Source organism: Zophobas morio, unplaced genomic scaffold (assembly GCF_036711695.1).
Source record: "Zophobas morio isolate AGI-343-1 ecotype UQ-CSIRO unplaced genomic scaffold, CSIRO_AGI_Zmor_V1 ptg000021l, whole genome shotgun sequence".
Classification (NCBI taxonomy): Eukaryota; Metazoa; Arthropoda; class Insecta; order Coleoptera; family Tenebrionidae; genus Zophobas; species Zophobas morio.
In genome coordinates this window covers 28,126,144-28,140,189 of record NW_026972126.1, presented here as the reverse complement: position 1 = coordinate 28,140,189, position 14,046 = coordinate 28,126,144, and the positions used below count along the sequence as shown (strand labels likewise).

The 14,046-nt window shown below is 41.2% G+C and overlaps 6 protein-coding genes across 6 annotated transcripts; 4 read left to right on the top strand and 2 right to left on the bottom strand.

Annotated features, from left to right (window-relative positions):
• Positions 1-38: 38 nt before the first annotated feature.
• LOC135133148 (calcium-binding and coiled-coil domain-containing protein 2-like) lies at positions 39-1,208 on the bottom strand. The gene is made up of 3 exons (XM_064061433.1): positions 1,074-1,208; positions 824-1,025; positions 39-777 (listed from the first exon to the last, which is right to left on the bottom strand). Exons 1-3 carry the CDS (start codon positions 1,110-1,112, stop codon positions 218-220), a joined length of 801 nt encoding a protein of 266 aa, XP_063917503.1. The 5' UTR covers positions 1,113-1,208; the 3' UTR covers positions 39-217.
• A 25-nt stretch (positions 1,209-1,233) lies between these two features.
• On the top strand, positions 1,234-2,708 carry LOC135133145 (SUMO-activating enzyme subunit 1). The gene is made up of 5 exons (XM_064061429.1): positions 1,234-1,565; positions 1,612-1,786; positions 1,828-2,084; positions 2,131-2,315; positions 2,362-2,708. The coding sequence occupies exons 1-5, from the start codon at positions 1,483-1,485 to the stop codon at positions 2,661-2,663; spliced, it is 1,002 nt and encodes a 333-aa protein (XP_063917499.1). The 5' UTR covers positions 1,234-1,482; the 3' UTR covers positions 2,664-2,708.
• Positions 2,694-5,949, bottom strand: LOC135133142 (splicing factor U2AF 50 kDa subunit). Its single transcript, XM_064061425.1, has 7 exons — positions 5,859-5,949; positions 5,679-5,814; positions 5,222-5,631; positions 5,013-5,173; positions 3,333-3,455; positions 2,945-3,262; positions 2,694-2,898 (listed from the first exon to the last, which is right to left on the bottom strand). Exons 1-7 carry the CDS (start codon positions 5,872-5,874, stop codon positions 2,767-2,769), a joined length of 1,296 nt encoding a protein of 431 aa, XP_063917495.1. The 5' UTR covers positions 5,875-5,949; the 3' UTR covers positions 2,694-2,766.
• Positions 5,950-6,074: 125 nt separating this feature from the next.
• On the top strand, positions 6,075-14,045 carry LOC135131852 (zinc finger protein 62-like). Its single transcript, XM_064059700.1, has 8 exons — positions 6,075-6,255; positions 6,307-6,862; positions 6,912-7,249; positions 8,814-8,899; positions 10,804-10,948; positions 10,995-12,362; positions 12,434-12,703; positions 12,753-14,045. Exons 1-8 carry the CDS (start codon positions 6,103-6,105, stop codon positions 14,010-14,012), a joined length of 4,176 nt encoding a protein of 1,391 aa, XP_063915770.1. The 5' UTR covers positions 6,075-6,102; the 3' UTR covers positions 14,013-14,045.
• Positions 7,411-8,617, top strand: LOC135133144 (zinc finger protein 239-like). The gene is made up of 3 exons (XM_064061427.1): positions 7,411-7,615; positions 7,663-8,224; positions 8,271-8,617. The coding sequence occupies exons 1-3, from the start codon at positions 7,487-7,489 to the stop codon at positions 8,615-8,617; spliced, it is 1,038 nt and encodes a 345-aa protein (XP_063917497.1). The 5' UTR covers positions 7,411-7,486.
• LOC135133140 (zinc finger protein 62 homolog) lies at positions 8,949-10,697 on the top strand. Its single transcript, XM_064061424.1, has 3 exons — positions 8,949-9,118; positions 9,167-10,124; positions 10,171-10,697. Exons 1-3 carry the CDS (start codon positions 8,990-8,992, stop codon positions 10,518-10,520), a joined length of 1,437 nt encoding a protein of 478 aa, XP_063917494.1. The 5' UTR covers positions 8,949-8,989; the 3' UTR covers positions 10,521-10,697.
• Position 14,046: the final 1 nt, after the last annotated feature.

Sequence of the window (14,046 nt, the reverse complement as noted above, 5' to 3'; positions counted from 1 at the left end):
CCCCCTAGCAAGTCTAGATTTTCAAAAATCAAGATAAATAACCATAATGTTTTATTTCCAGTTTTGAAACTTAACACGCTTACAATTGTATGTGACGCGTGGTCATTTGGTTAATTATATACATTTATACACCCACATTGATACATTTTTCTACACATAAGTGCATATTAAGCGTTATTTCGAGTTAGACATTTTTTTAAAAATAAGTACGGTTCGGTTACGGACTATCAAAGGGGAACGGCGGCAGCGGCTTTAAACTCCCTAAATCGAAATCTAAATTAAGCCTTTTAACCCCACTCGGCTTTTTCTCATTCACACCTTCAAACTTCTTCTCTGCCATGATTTTCTCCAACATTAAATTCTTATGCTCTGCTCTATCTCTACTTATTTCTAATTTTAAAGAGTTTAACTCTTGTTGTTGCGCAAGTACTGTGTCTTTTAACATTTTTGTCACCTCTTTCAACTCGGTTATTTCGTCGTCGTAATTTTTGCTTCTTTGAAACTTCCTTTGGTCAACTATAGCCTTTAAACTTTCCTTCAACATAGCGTTCTCTTCCTTCAATCTCAAAATCTCTTTATCCTTTAAACTTAATAAATGTTTCAAATGTGACGTTTGTTGCTCATTTTTTAATGAATCAGTTAAGTTGACTGTGTATTTAGACTCAGCTGAGTAGATTTGGAACGGTGTGCTGATCCCTTGGACCACGTTTTCGCCGCTTATGTAGCAAAATTGGTACAAGTCATCCGTGTCGTTTGGAGTACTCGGTAGATCATACTCTAAAAGAGGTATAAGCGATTAATGGAAACACTCTGTACAACTTACTGCAAAAAATGACTGAGTTTAGTCCAGCCGGAGTAGAATGCATGGCCCACTCAAATAAAAGATAGTTACGTAAAGACTTCCAACCCGTTTTAAAAATCGCGATTCTATCACCATCTTGAACCTTAGCGCTTCTGGTGTAGACGTATTTACACTCTAAGTCCTCATTACATGGGTATCTGTCCAAGACCTCGATGAATTTAACCTGAAGGAAAATTAACAAAATCTGGACACAAAAATCGGTAAACCTTACATTAAGTTGGCCCGCCATTAAAGCTATGCTTTTTTCCATAACGAGAATGTACACAAAAACTAGTTAAACTACTATAAAATTGAAAATATTTACAACATCATCAACATTATTGTTGTTGACATGTGACGTTGACGTACGTCGACAAGATGGCGGCTAGTGACGACAGGTGACAAAAAACTTCCGCTTAAAGCGTCAAAATTACATTTTCAAACAACGTTTCGCTTAATGCAACCGAAACATCCGCCCTTTAACATTTCTGACGATTTGTTTCCAGCGAAAACACATTTTTCAAAAAAAAGATACGGATTAGTTGGCAGTCCTTAGTTGGTTGGCAGTACTGTTGCAACAAACAAACATCAACCGGCGGTTCCTCTGTTTGTTGCAAAATTTCGCTAAAAAAACACAGAAAATGACCGAAAAACAACTCTCGACAGACGAGGCCGAGCTGTACGATCGTCAGATCCGTCTATGGGGGATAGAATCTCAGGAAAGGTCAGTAGAAACACAAGTTTGGGAACATAACCTCACTTTTGCGCAGGTTACGGGCTGCCGATGTTTTGTTGATCGGAGTGCGCGGGCTGGGCTCAGAAATCGCCAAAAATATTATTCTTGCGGGGATTAATTCGTTGACGATTCTGGATGACGGGGAAGTCACTCAGGAAGACCTACGCCAGAATTTTCTGTTACAGGAGAAGATACCTCTGGGGAATAAAGTAAGTCGTGTTTTGGGTGTAATTGTGACTGATTTGTGCAGATTGCAGAAGAAGTGTTGCCGCGGGCGCAGGCTCTCAACCCTTTGGTGAAACTCACCGGGGACACGGAGCCCGTCGCCGCCAAAACTAGCGACTATTTTAAAAAGTTCACCATGGTTGTGGCCACCAGGATCAAGTTTGACGCTATCATCAAAATTGATAATTATTGTAGAGAGCACAACGTTAAGTTTCTCTATGGGGATATTTTTGGGTTCTTTGGTTTTGCGGTGTCTGATTTACAGGAACATGACTATTTTGAGTATGTATGAAACTTTTGAAATCATTCACTAACACTGACTTTCCAGGGATCGCGTCCAGTTACAAAGTGGCCAAAAACGGGGTCACGACGGCGAAAAGAAGACGATAAAAGTGGAGGCCAAGATGACTTTCCCTCCTCTCAACAAAGTTTTAATTTTACCAAACACCAAACAGGACATTAACGCTATTAAAAAGATGTCCCGGCCAAATAATTTATTTGTAGCTTTATTAGGTACGTTTTTGTAAAATGAAAAACACAAATTAAGAGTCGGTTTTAGTGCTTTTAGAGTTTAGACGACAACACGACAGAGACCCCGCCGCTGCCAAAATGTCTGAAGACGTGGACACTCTCAAGAGTATTTCGTCCCAAATCGTCGAACTGTACAATTTTTCAAATATCCAAATGGACGATTTGTATGAATTGTTCTTTGGTGACATATCACCCGTTTGTGCGGTTCTCGGAGGTGTGATGGCGCAAGAAGTGATTAAAGCAGTATCGCACAAAGAACCCCCCATTAACAACATTTTCTTGTTTGACCCGGTTTCTTACAGCGGAAAGGAACTAACAGTGGGACCCTAATTAACTCCATTTTTCTTTTTTTTAATAAAATTATTATTAAGGCTACTTATGGGTTTAATTACCAGAAGTTACAATACATGACATTGATCCTTACTTAACGTGTTTAAAACTCTCTTCTATGATACTTATCTGGGTCAAAATACGACGTCACCACGACTCTGTTACTGAACTTACGACCAGTCAGAGTTTGTTGTGCTTTTTGACAATCAAGAACTGAATTGAATTCGACAAATACCTGAAAAAACCAATCAAATATCGACCGTCACCGAGCTGTGGCTCACCTTTCCGCATCCCGGCACTTCCACCCCGTCGATCGGTCGTGGAATCTCTATACTCCGCACCACCCCGTACTTGTTACATTCTTCTTTAATGTCTTCCAGAATATCTTCGTACTCTTCTTCGTCTTTAAGTTCGTCGGGTGTCACCATGTTCAACAAACACAAGACTTCGGTGGCGGGTCCTGACGCCCCCACTATACTCAAACCGGGCACTTGGATTTGTACGGCCGGTAAAACTGTGGTGTTCTTCGCCCCCACGCTTGCCCTCTGCACGATCAAACGTTTGTCGCCCAGTTGCATCCCGTTCAAACCCGCGATGGCCTGACAACGAAACAACCAATGATATTTGGCCGCCTGGCTTTACGCGACTGGATAAGCCACGCCCACTCACCTGATCCGTCATCGTGATGTCGATGTATTCGGCAAACGCGTACCCTTTACTCAGGCCGAACGCAGTGTCCTTGACGAGATTGAAGGCTCTCAATTGTCCGAACGACATCAACAATTCTTTCACCTAAGGGAGTTGACGATATTAGTGCATTGAATTTCTGCGCCGTTGGTAGCGCGCACCCAAATTCACAGCACTCTTGAATGTGGGTGCGCGATCGTCATGGGAAAAACTTACAGAACGTCGTGCAATTAAACACAAAATTCGTACAAATAAAAACACGTTAGACCCGTCTAGATTTTTTTTTTTAAATGGAAGCCCCAAGCCAGTCAGATTTTGAAAATTGTCTCTCTGTGAACTATAATGACACTTGCCTGATATTCCACAAGGCGTTCAAGTTTATACGAGTCGTGTTCATAGCTCTTTATAGGGACCGACATGGAAACCCTAGCTATAGGGCAAACAAAGCAAAAGGTAACATGAGAAAAGTTTGCACAAAATGATTACGTTACAATAATATACATTACGGTGTGCCAATTTATTACATATTTTCAGCACCTGAAAACACGCCGATTTTTGATTTTTTTACAGCACCTTCTTTCCTTTCGACCTGAAATGCTGAAACGGCGAAAAGCAACCACCGAGAAACCGTATTTAAACATAACCTGCAATCAGTGACGTGAACCCACTTGATTTTTTCGATTCGTATCAATTCGTGTTGTTTAGTTTTTGAACACCTGTAAACGCGACACTAAAATGGGGAATCTGTCGCCGATTTTTACAAAACGAAATTTTATTTTGTCTCTTTCACCTGCAAATTCCTCGAAAACCGCCTTTTGCTTTACTGAAAATCACCTGCAATAACGAATGACGTGACCCACTTGATTTTTTTTTTAAATTGACGAATAATTGAAAATTTTTAAATTCCTGTAAAACCGACATTAACGAACAACGGCTGACTTTTTTACAAAATGGAGCTCTTATTCTTTCACCTGTAATTCCACAAAAGGCGCTTGCATTACTGAAACATAACCTGTAAAAACGACATAGCCTACTTGATTTATTTTTCAACTTGTAACCAACTGAAAATCTGCTGTGTGTTTATTTTTGAACACCTGTAAAATGTGACATTTCGTAAAAAACAAATTTATTATCTTTATCGTTTATCCTGTATTTCTCTTCAAACCGTTCATTTTAGCGAAACAACCTGCTTGACGTGTACCCACTAGATTTTTAAAATAATAAAACAATAGTACAAAATCCTGCAGCACTTTTTTTTTAAATCACCTGTAAACGTCGCGTTTTCTAAAAAAGGGGCGTCAACGCCGCCCCCTTTTTACAAAACGCGCCAAATTCCTGAAATTTCGTCGTTTGCTGAAACCTATTTTAATTTTTGTCGGCTTAATTTTGAAAGTTCTCGCTGAAAGAGAGAAACTCTAGACATAGAAAAAACCCTGAAAAATTCCCAGAACCTGTGAAAGCCTGAAAGTCTAAAATTCAACTGACTGACTGTGAACTGCTGTTTTGGCACGAAGTAACCGGTGATTGCTAAAAACTAAGAAAAAGGGAAGGGATCATTACAAACACCCAATCGCTCGACTCCTGAATTAAATCTCGAGAAATTTAATTGCAAGGAGCGCTCCTTTCACCCATCCACTCCTAATAAACCAACAACTTAATTACCTGATCTTCGTTCAAATAATTTGGTAACCCTCCGATAAAGATCTTGTGTGGAGAATCAGGCACTACAGTGCTTATAACCCCTGCTGGAACACTTATACTACTTTCCGCCATACCTGGCATCGGTTGATAATCGTGCGGCCGCCGGATCTTCAAACTTTGTCCTGGAAACAATCGTACAATACACGACAACCACACCAAAAATATAGTACCTTTGAAATTAATTCCGTCGAAAGCCATCGCCTGTGTCGTTTCATCGATAGACCTAAACTCCAAAAACGCGAAATTCTTGTCCAAGTTAATCTGGCACGCTAACACTGGATTTCCGGCGGCTTGAGCCAACCCGCTCAAGTGCATCTGTTGGTTGAAGAACTCCATCATCTCCTCTTCCGTCACCCCGAATGGAATATTACCAACGTATAACCTTCTCGCCTGTCTCGTGATCGTGGACCCCACGACGGGGACCGCGGCTTGGGGCGTATCCGCCACTATGTTCGCCGGGATTTGTCCAGCGGCTTGCATCGCTTTATACTGCAGAGGCGTGATGTGCTCGAAACCCGGCGGGGGCACATCCCAGTACAGAGAAGGCTTGCGTCTGCGAGAGTGACTCTTGTGGCGGCTCCTACACGACAAGTTCAAACCTCAATTTTTACAAAAAATCGAAATTACCCTGATCTGCTCCTCCTGCGCCTGTCTCGACTGCGGGACCTCGAGCGTCTCCTGTGTTCCCGGGACCTAGAACGCCGCCTTCGATCCTTCTCCCTATCCCTGTCGCGGCTCCGCTCACGCTCGTTATTTTTTCCGTCTGAAAACATCCCTATAACACTGCTAATCAAACAAACAGCTTACCTTTTTCTTCGCCCATTTTTCAAACAACCCCTAAACTTTCACCCCGAATCTGTAAAAGGAAATGTTTGTTCAAAACAACTTGCTTTCGCCACAACAACGCAGAAATGGCGCAGATAAAATGGCGGAGTGTCAAGTCGAACGTGAAGTTGGCCGCACTAGAAATTGAGGTTATGGTTTTATTTTGAAAAAGCGGCGATAATTTGGGTCAGAAAAGGTAGCCGAGGTTTTTATGGATTGAGTAAACATGTACGACGAAGACAAAATCGAAATGAAAGCGAATATCGATTTGCAAAAACCTCAAGTTTGTAGGTTATGTTTAGGACTGACCACTACATGTTTTTCGTTAATAGCGAACCATGGGGCTTCACAAATGCTTGAAGCGTTGACATCACTCAAGGTAGTCTCTTTTATGCCATTTACATTCGTGTGTATAATCTAGGAGTTGCAGATTTTGCCTACAGATGAAATATCAACAATTATGTGCCTGAAGTGCTCTCTCAACTTAAAATTAGCGTTCAAAATACAACAAAACATGGTAAAGGCGGAGCAGAAATTTCGAAATCATCAAATAAATACTCAGAATTCAAATGAAGTGAATAAAGTTGAATCAGTGTCTGATGATGATGCAGATGTTCCCTTGTCTGATTTAATAAAAACAGAAATTAAAGAGGGACAAACCAAAAAAGAGTCAATTTGTGACCTTTGTGGAGAAAAATTTCCAACAACTGCGTTAAAAAATCAACACAAGGATGACTTTCACGTAATATTGAATTGTCCAGTTTGTAAGAAAAGTTTATGTAGAGATGGTCTTCAACGCCATATTAAAAGACACACTGATTCAGTCACAATATGTGAAGTGTGTGGAGTTCCTGTGAAAAACATGGATTTAGGGGCCCACATTAAAAGGAAACACGTGAGACCGCTGAGCTACAAGTGCGATTTTTGCGATAAAGTGTTCAAAAGAGCGAGTAATAGAAAAATACACATGAAGAAAGAGCACCTGGGTATGTATTTTTTTGTTTGTTTTATTAACTTTGGACACTAATTTTTCAGATGAAGCTGATTTTGTCTGTGATACTTGCGGAAAAAAGTTTTATAGAAAGCGCGATATAAAGAAACACGTTGAATCCAAACACCTTAAACTGAGACCACACATTTGTGAAATTTGCAACGTAGGTTTTTCCACTAGGTTTGCAAAGAGGACGCATATGAGAAAGCACACCGACGAGAGGCCTTTTAAATGCGAGATTTGCGCCGACGGGTTCAGGCATAAAGTGTCTTTAAAAGTGCATTTAAAGTCCAAACATAACGTTGAAGAAGAACTCACTTGTGAATGTAGAGAATGTGGAAAGAAGTTTGGGTCAAATGCAGCCCTCAGTTCGCACAAAAGGATACACTGATATGTTAGAAAATGTAAATTTATTAAAAAAAACATGGTCAGATTTTTATTCCATTATTCAAAAATCGTTGTTGAACTTGAAGTTGGCAACACTGGTACACACGTGTTCAAAGTAAATATTTTTCATTGGTGGTCATCACAGGTTACAAGTTGTTGATAAACAATAAGTTGAGGTTAAGTTTATTTACAATTAATAAAAAATAACATTAATTACGACAAGTATCACGCAATGAACACACAAAGCGACGATACAAAGCCTCAAATATGCAGGTTATGTTTGGCTCTAACCTCAAAATCTTTTTCGTTAATTACAAACAACGTGGCTGTGGAAATGCTTCAATCCCTGACTTCTCTCAAGGTACGTAGCCCCTCAGGTACACACTAACCAACAACAACCCGTTTCAGATTCTACCCACTGACGAAATCTCGACAGTGATGTGCCTCAAATGCTCCCTCAATCTCAAACTAGCCTACAAAATCCAACAAAACATGTTAAACGCAGAACAACGATTTCGTGCCCAAATTCTAGCCTCAGTGAAGCAAGAAATCGACGTTCCTCAAAACGGAAAAATAAAAACCGAACAACTATCTGATGAAGAGCTTCCTAAAACGTCTGCACAAAGTACAAAATCTCTGAAGGAAAAACAGTCAGAGTACGTTTGTGACGTCTGCGGAAAAAAGTTTCCCGCACTCAGTGCCATCAAGCAACACAAGAACAACGCTCACGTGAAATTGGAGTGCCCCATCTGCAAGAAAAAAGTCACGAAATACAGTTACTCGCACCATTTTCGCGGCCACACGGACTCATTCACGATGTGCGAACTGTGTGGAATGGTGGTGAAAAAAGTCAACTTTTTATACCACGTGAAAGCAAAGCACAAAGAGCAGAGTTACAAATGCGGCTACTGCGACGAGGTTTTTAAACGGACTTTTACTAGAAATATGCACGAGAAAAAAGTGCATTTAGGTGCGTAAATTTGGTGTTTTTGAAAAAAAATTAATCTCGTTTTTAGAGCAAGCGGATTTCGTCTGTGACACATGTGGCAAGAAATTTTATAAACACAGCCACTTGAAAAAACACGTTGAATCCAGGCACCTTAAATTGAGACCTCACATTTGCGAATTTTGTAAAGTGGGTTTCTCGACTAGGTATGCGATGCTGACGCATCGGAGGCAACACACTGGTGAAAAACCCTACAAGTGTGAGGATTGCGGTGACGGATTTAGGCACAAAGTCTCGTTAAAGGCGCACTTGAAGTCCAAGCACAACGTCGAAGAAGAGCTGACTTGTGAGTGCGCAGAATGCGGGAAAAAGTTTGGCTCAGATGCAGCGCTAGCGTCACACAAAAGGATACATTGATAAATGAAATTACATTTTTTCAAATTTGATTTTTCGTTGTCGCGATTGGCAACAATGACCGTCAAGTCGTTAGTCACGTGATTGATGTGTGACCAAGTTAGTTTTCTTGTAAATAATAAACACAAACAAAATATAGGCACTGAAATCGTTCAACAGACGCATGGAAAGTCTAAATTTACGTATTTTTGTTGTTTAGGGGAAATTTCCTTTGATTGTTGGTAGTTGTCACGTGCCAGCCAGCTCGTTTCTTATTGGCGGACGACTATGCAGCAAGTTTCATAGGTTAGATGCATTTTTTCCATATTGTGATAATTTTAATAAACTTTGGTAGAAAACCCTTTGTTACACGTAAACCTACACCCAATTACGACAATGAGTGAAAGCAGCCTGAAATATCAAACCCAAATTTGTAGGTTATGCCTAGCTTTAACAAACACGAGTTTTTCGTTAATAGCCACCAACGAAGCCTCCGGGATGCTCGAGGCCTTAACCTCACTACGAGTAGGTCGCTTGTGCCCCAATCGCAGCCACTTCACCCTTTACTTGTAGATTTTGCCTTCAGATGAAATATCCACCGTCATGTGTCTCAAGTGCTCCCTCAACCTCAAACTAGCGTTCAAAATCCAACAAAACATGTTAAAAGCGGAGCAACGATTCCACCAACAAATACCCCTAGTGGCAAAAAAGGAGTGTGATTTCATTGAAAACACAAAAAGCGAAATATTGGAGCAAACCCCACAGGAACTAATAAAATCAGACCACACTTGTGATATCTGTGGAAAAGAAAACCCTTCAAGCCTCATGTTAAACAAACACAAATACAATGTCCACCAGACCGTAGAATGCCCCAAATGCTTGAAAAAAATTACGCGACCGAGTTTCAAACGACACATTTTGCGCCACAACGACGCCGATTTGCTACAAATCCCGAAACGCGTGTTCGCAAAAGTGGATTACGTGCCCCCTCAACCCAAAGAGGAATTACAAGAGTACGTTTGTGATGTCTGTGGTAAGTCGAAACCTACAAGCGCGACGCTGAAAAAACACAAGCGCAACGCGCACGTGTTCAAAGAGTGCCCAATATGCAAGAAAAAAGTCACACAGACGGGTTTTAAAAGACACTTGGAGGCGCACGAAAAGCGCGTCGTGCGAGCAGCGCAGAAAGCCGAACAAGAGTTGGCTAAAAAGCAAGAGTACACTTGTGACATCTGCGGGAAGAAAGTGTTCTCGAAAGATGGGTACCGCAGACATAAATATAACGTCCACTTGACCGGGGAGTGCCCCATTTGTAAGAAAAAAATCAGCAAGATTAATTTGAAACGTCACATTGAACGGCACAACGACCCTCTCATTGTTTGCGAACTCTGTGGATTGTCGTTCAAACAACACGACTTGAGAATTCACCACTACAACGTGCACCAGAACCGCAGCTACAAGTGCGAATTTTGCGATAAAGTTTTTAAAACGCGAATGAGTAAATCGGATCATGAGAATAGGCACCATTTAGGTATTTTTTGGAGACTTTTTTGTATTTGATTAATTTTGTCTTGTAGGAGAGGCCAACTTTGTCTGTGATACATGTGGAAAAAAGTTCTACAAGTCGGATAATTTGAGAAAACACATTAAGAGTACACATTTAAAAATGAGACCTCACATCTGCGAATTTTGTAAAGTCGGGTTTTCAAGCAAGTTTGCTCTGAAGACACATCGGAGGCAGCATACAAACGAAAAGCCGTTCAAGTGTGAGTTTTGTGCAGAGGGGTTCAGACAGAACGTGTCTTTGAAGTCTCACTTAAAGTCACAACATGACGTTGAAGAGGAATTAATTTGCGAATGTAAGGAGTGTGGAAAAAAATTTGCTTCAAATGCGGCGCTGATTTCACATGGAAGAATACACCGATAAGAGATTGTGGAATTAAAATTGGGATTGTTGTTCGCTTCAAGTGTTGTATTGTATATAGGAGGATATATTTATAAAGTATGTAAAACATGACAAGTTATGCAACCAACATTGCACGTGGAATATAAAATAAAAACTTGGTCGTTGCGTGTTAGGCAACCAACATTACACAATCGTAAAGTGAGGTTATGTCCGTGCTGTTTACATTGATTTATTAAACAGAAATCCGAAAAAATCCAAAACTCGTTACAATTTAATCGATGTAAATTCTTAATTTGTGTCTAATATACATCACGACCATGCACAATGAATCTAAAATCAAAAACGCCCCCCAAACTTGTAGGTTATGTTTGGCCCTAACCACAACAAGTTTCTCGTTAATCGGAAACAACGGAGCCTCGGGGATGCTTGAAGCCCTAACGTCGCTAAAAGTGCGTATTTTAACACCTTTGTAAAGTACTACGCAAATAATTACAGATTTTACCCTCAGACGAAATTTCGACGGTGATGTGCTTGAAGTGTTGTTTAAACCTAAAACTAGCTTTTACGATTCAACAAAACATGCTCAGAGCTGAACACCGGTTTCAAGAGCGCATTTCCACTCTCATAAAGCAAGAATCTGTGAAGTCTGAACTAGAAGACAATTCGGAATATTTGTGTGACGTTTGCGGCAAAAATTGCCCCTCTAGAGACCACCTGGGTAAACACAAGAGGGCTGTGCACGTGCAAGCGCCGTGTCCCGTTTGTGGGAAACTATTCAAACCGGCAACAATTAAAAGACACATGGAGGAAGTGCATGAAACGCTCCCTCAAGATAAATACAGGTGTGACATCTGTGGGTCCGAAAAGTCAACAAAAAGACGCCTGGAGCTCCACAAATCCAACGTACATGGAGTGAGGAATTGCCCCATTTGTAACAAAAAAATCCAAGGAACACTCTTGAAAGAGCACGTTCTTGAACATGATCCACCCAACCCAGAACTGGCAGACGTCGTGAAAAAGTTACTCGAAGACCACGACTGCGAAATTTGTGGCAAAAAATACTCGTCCCGGATTTTACTCAAACACCACAAGTACAGTGTTCATTTGAAAGGGAAGTGTCCGATTTGTGGCAAAGAGTTTAAAAAAGGGAATTTAAAAACGCACATTGCGCGTCACGAAGTAGAAAAGGCGCCTTCCTCCTCCAAGTACGTGTGCGACATTTGCGGGAAAAATAAATTCTCGCAGGCTGACTTAACCAAACACAAGTATAACGTCCACGTCAGGTCGGAGTGCCCCGTTTGTAAGAAAACCATCTCTCAAACCAACCTAAAGCGTCACATTGAGCGCCACAATGACCCCCAAACAGTGTGTGAACTGTGTGGAATCTCGGTCCTCCAACAAGATTTGAGATACCACATGAACAACGTGCACTCACTACAAAGGTACAAATGCGGTTTTTGCGATAAAGTCTTCAAGGGAAAATCGTCTAAAGTTGCGCACGAAAAGCGAGACCATTTAGGTGAAGCGGACTTCACGTGTGACACGTGTGGGAAAAGGTTTTTTAAGAACGTCAATCTGAAAAAGCACATTGAGAGTACCCACTTGAAAATGAGACCCCATATTTGCGAGTTTTGTAAAGTGGGGTTTTCGAGCAAATTCGCGCTTATCACGCACAGGAGGCAGCACACCAATGAGAGACCGTTCAAGTGTGAATTTTGCGGAGAGGGCTTCCGACAAAAAGTGTCTTTGAAATCCCACTTGAAGTCGCAACACGACGTTGAAGAAGAACTGAACTGTGAGTGCAAGGAGTGTGGGAAGAAATTCGCGTCAAGTGCGGCGTTAATTTCACACGGAAGGATACACTAACGAAACGAATTGTTGTAAATACAAAATTAAAAAAAGTTTGTTAAAGTTAGGTTAGGTAACCATGGTAACCAATGACAAGTAGATTATACAACCAGCAATACACATTTTTGTGGGTTTTGTTTACAACAATCCAAACAATCAACGTTTTTGTTGCTTTATTTTACAAATGTGACTTCGATAATTCACGAACGGGCACCATGAATGTTAAAACCAACGACTCCGTTATCAAAAACCAGCCCCAAATTTGTAGGTTATGTTTGGCTTTCACAACAACGTGTTACTCGTTAATAGAAGACACCAAAGTGTCGGGAATGCTTGAGGCTTTAACTTCGCTCAGAGTACGTTCGTTCCAACATAAATCACCACTTGCTACTTACTTAATTCCAGATTTCACCCTCCGACGACATTTCAACCATAACATGCCTAAAATGTTGCTTAAACCTCAAACTCGCCTTCACCATCCAGCAGAACATGCTCAAAGCCGAGCAGCGATTCCGCCAGCACCGCTTTCTCACCCCCGTGAAGCAAGAGTACGACACTGAGAACGTTGAAGACCAATTCGAGACCAACTCAGTCAAACTGGATCACCCTGAGTCGTCCGAACAATACACGTGTGACGCCTGCGGCAAAAAGTGGTCTTCGAAGATGGATTTGCGCAAACACCACGGGGCCGTGCATGTCCAAGTCGACTGCTCGGTTTGTGGAAAAACGTTGAAAAAGGGGAGCATCAAGCGTCACATGGATGATAAACATGCCACGACTGGAGAAAGCTTGATTTGTGATATCTGTGGCATCCCTAAAGCGTCGAAGGTGTCTTTATACAAACATAAACATTGTGTTCATAGATTAATTAAATGTACTATTTGTGGCAAAGAAGTAAAATCCGCGTCCTTGAAAAAACATGTAGCGACTCATAAAAGTGTCACAGACTTAACTAAAGTAGAAAATGTGGAGTCGGAAGCTGCGCTTCGCAATCCACAAATGGAATACGTGTGTGACATTTGCGGCAAACTTAAACCCTCGAAAACCGCACTCAACGCCCATAAATATAGCGTCCATGTGGAGGGTGAGTGCCCCATCTGCAAGAAACGAATCTCGCAAGCCAATTTAAAACGTCACATCGAGCGCCACACTGACCCTCATACAGTGTGCGACTTGTGTGGGATTTCTGTCCTTCAACAAGACTTGCGGGTGCACAGATACAACGTGCACACAGTGCGCCAGTTGAAGTGTCATTTTTGTGACAAAGTCTTCAAGAAAAATTATTCCAGGACAATGCATGAGAAGCGGGAGCATCTAGACGAAGCGAACTTTACTTGCGACACGTGCGGGAAAAGATTTTATCAGAACGCGTTTTTGAAAAAGCACATCGAGAGTAAACACTTAAAAAAAAGACCGCATATCTGCGACTTCTGTAAAGTCGGGTTTTCCAGCAGGTTTGCCCTGAAAACACACATCAGGCAACACACAAACGAAAAACCGTTCAAGTGTGAGTTCTGTGGAGATGGGTTCAGACAGAAGGTGTCTTTAAAGTCCCATTTGAGGTCACAGCACGACGTGAAAGAGGAACTGATTTGTGAATGTAAAGTGTGTGGGAGGAAGTTCGCTTCTTCGATTGCGTTGTTGTCCCACAAAAGAATACATTGATTAAAAAAATAAAATTCTATATTTTTAAAGTTAT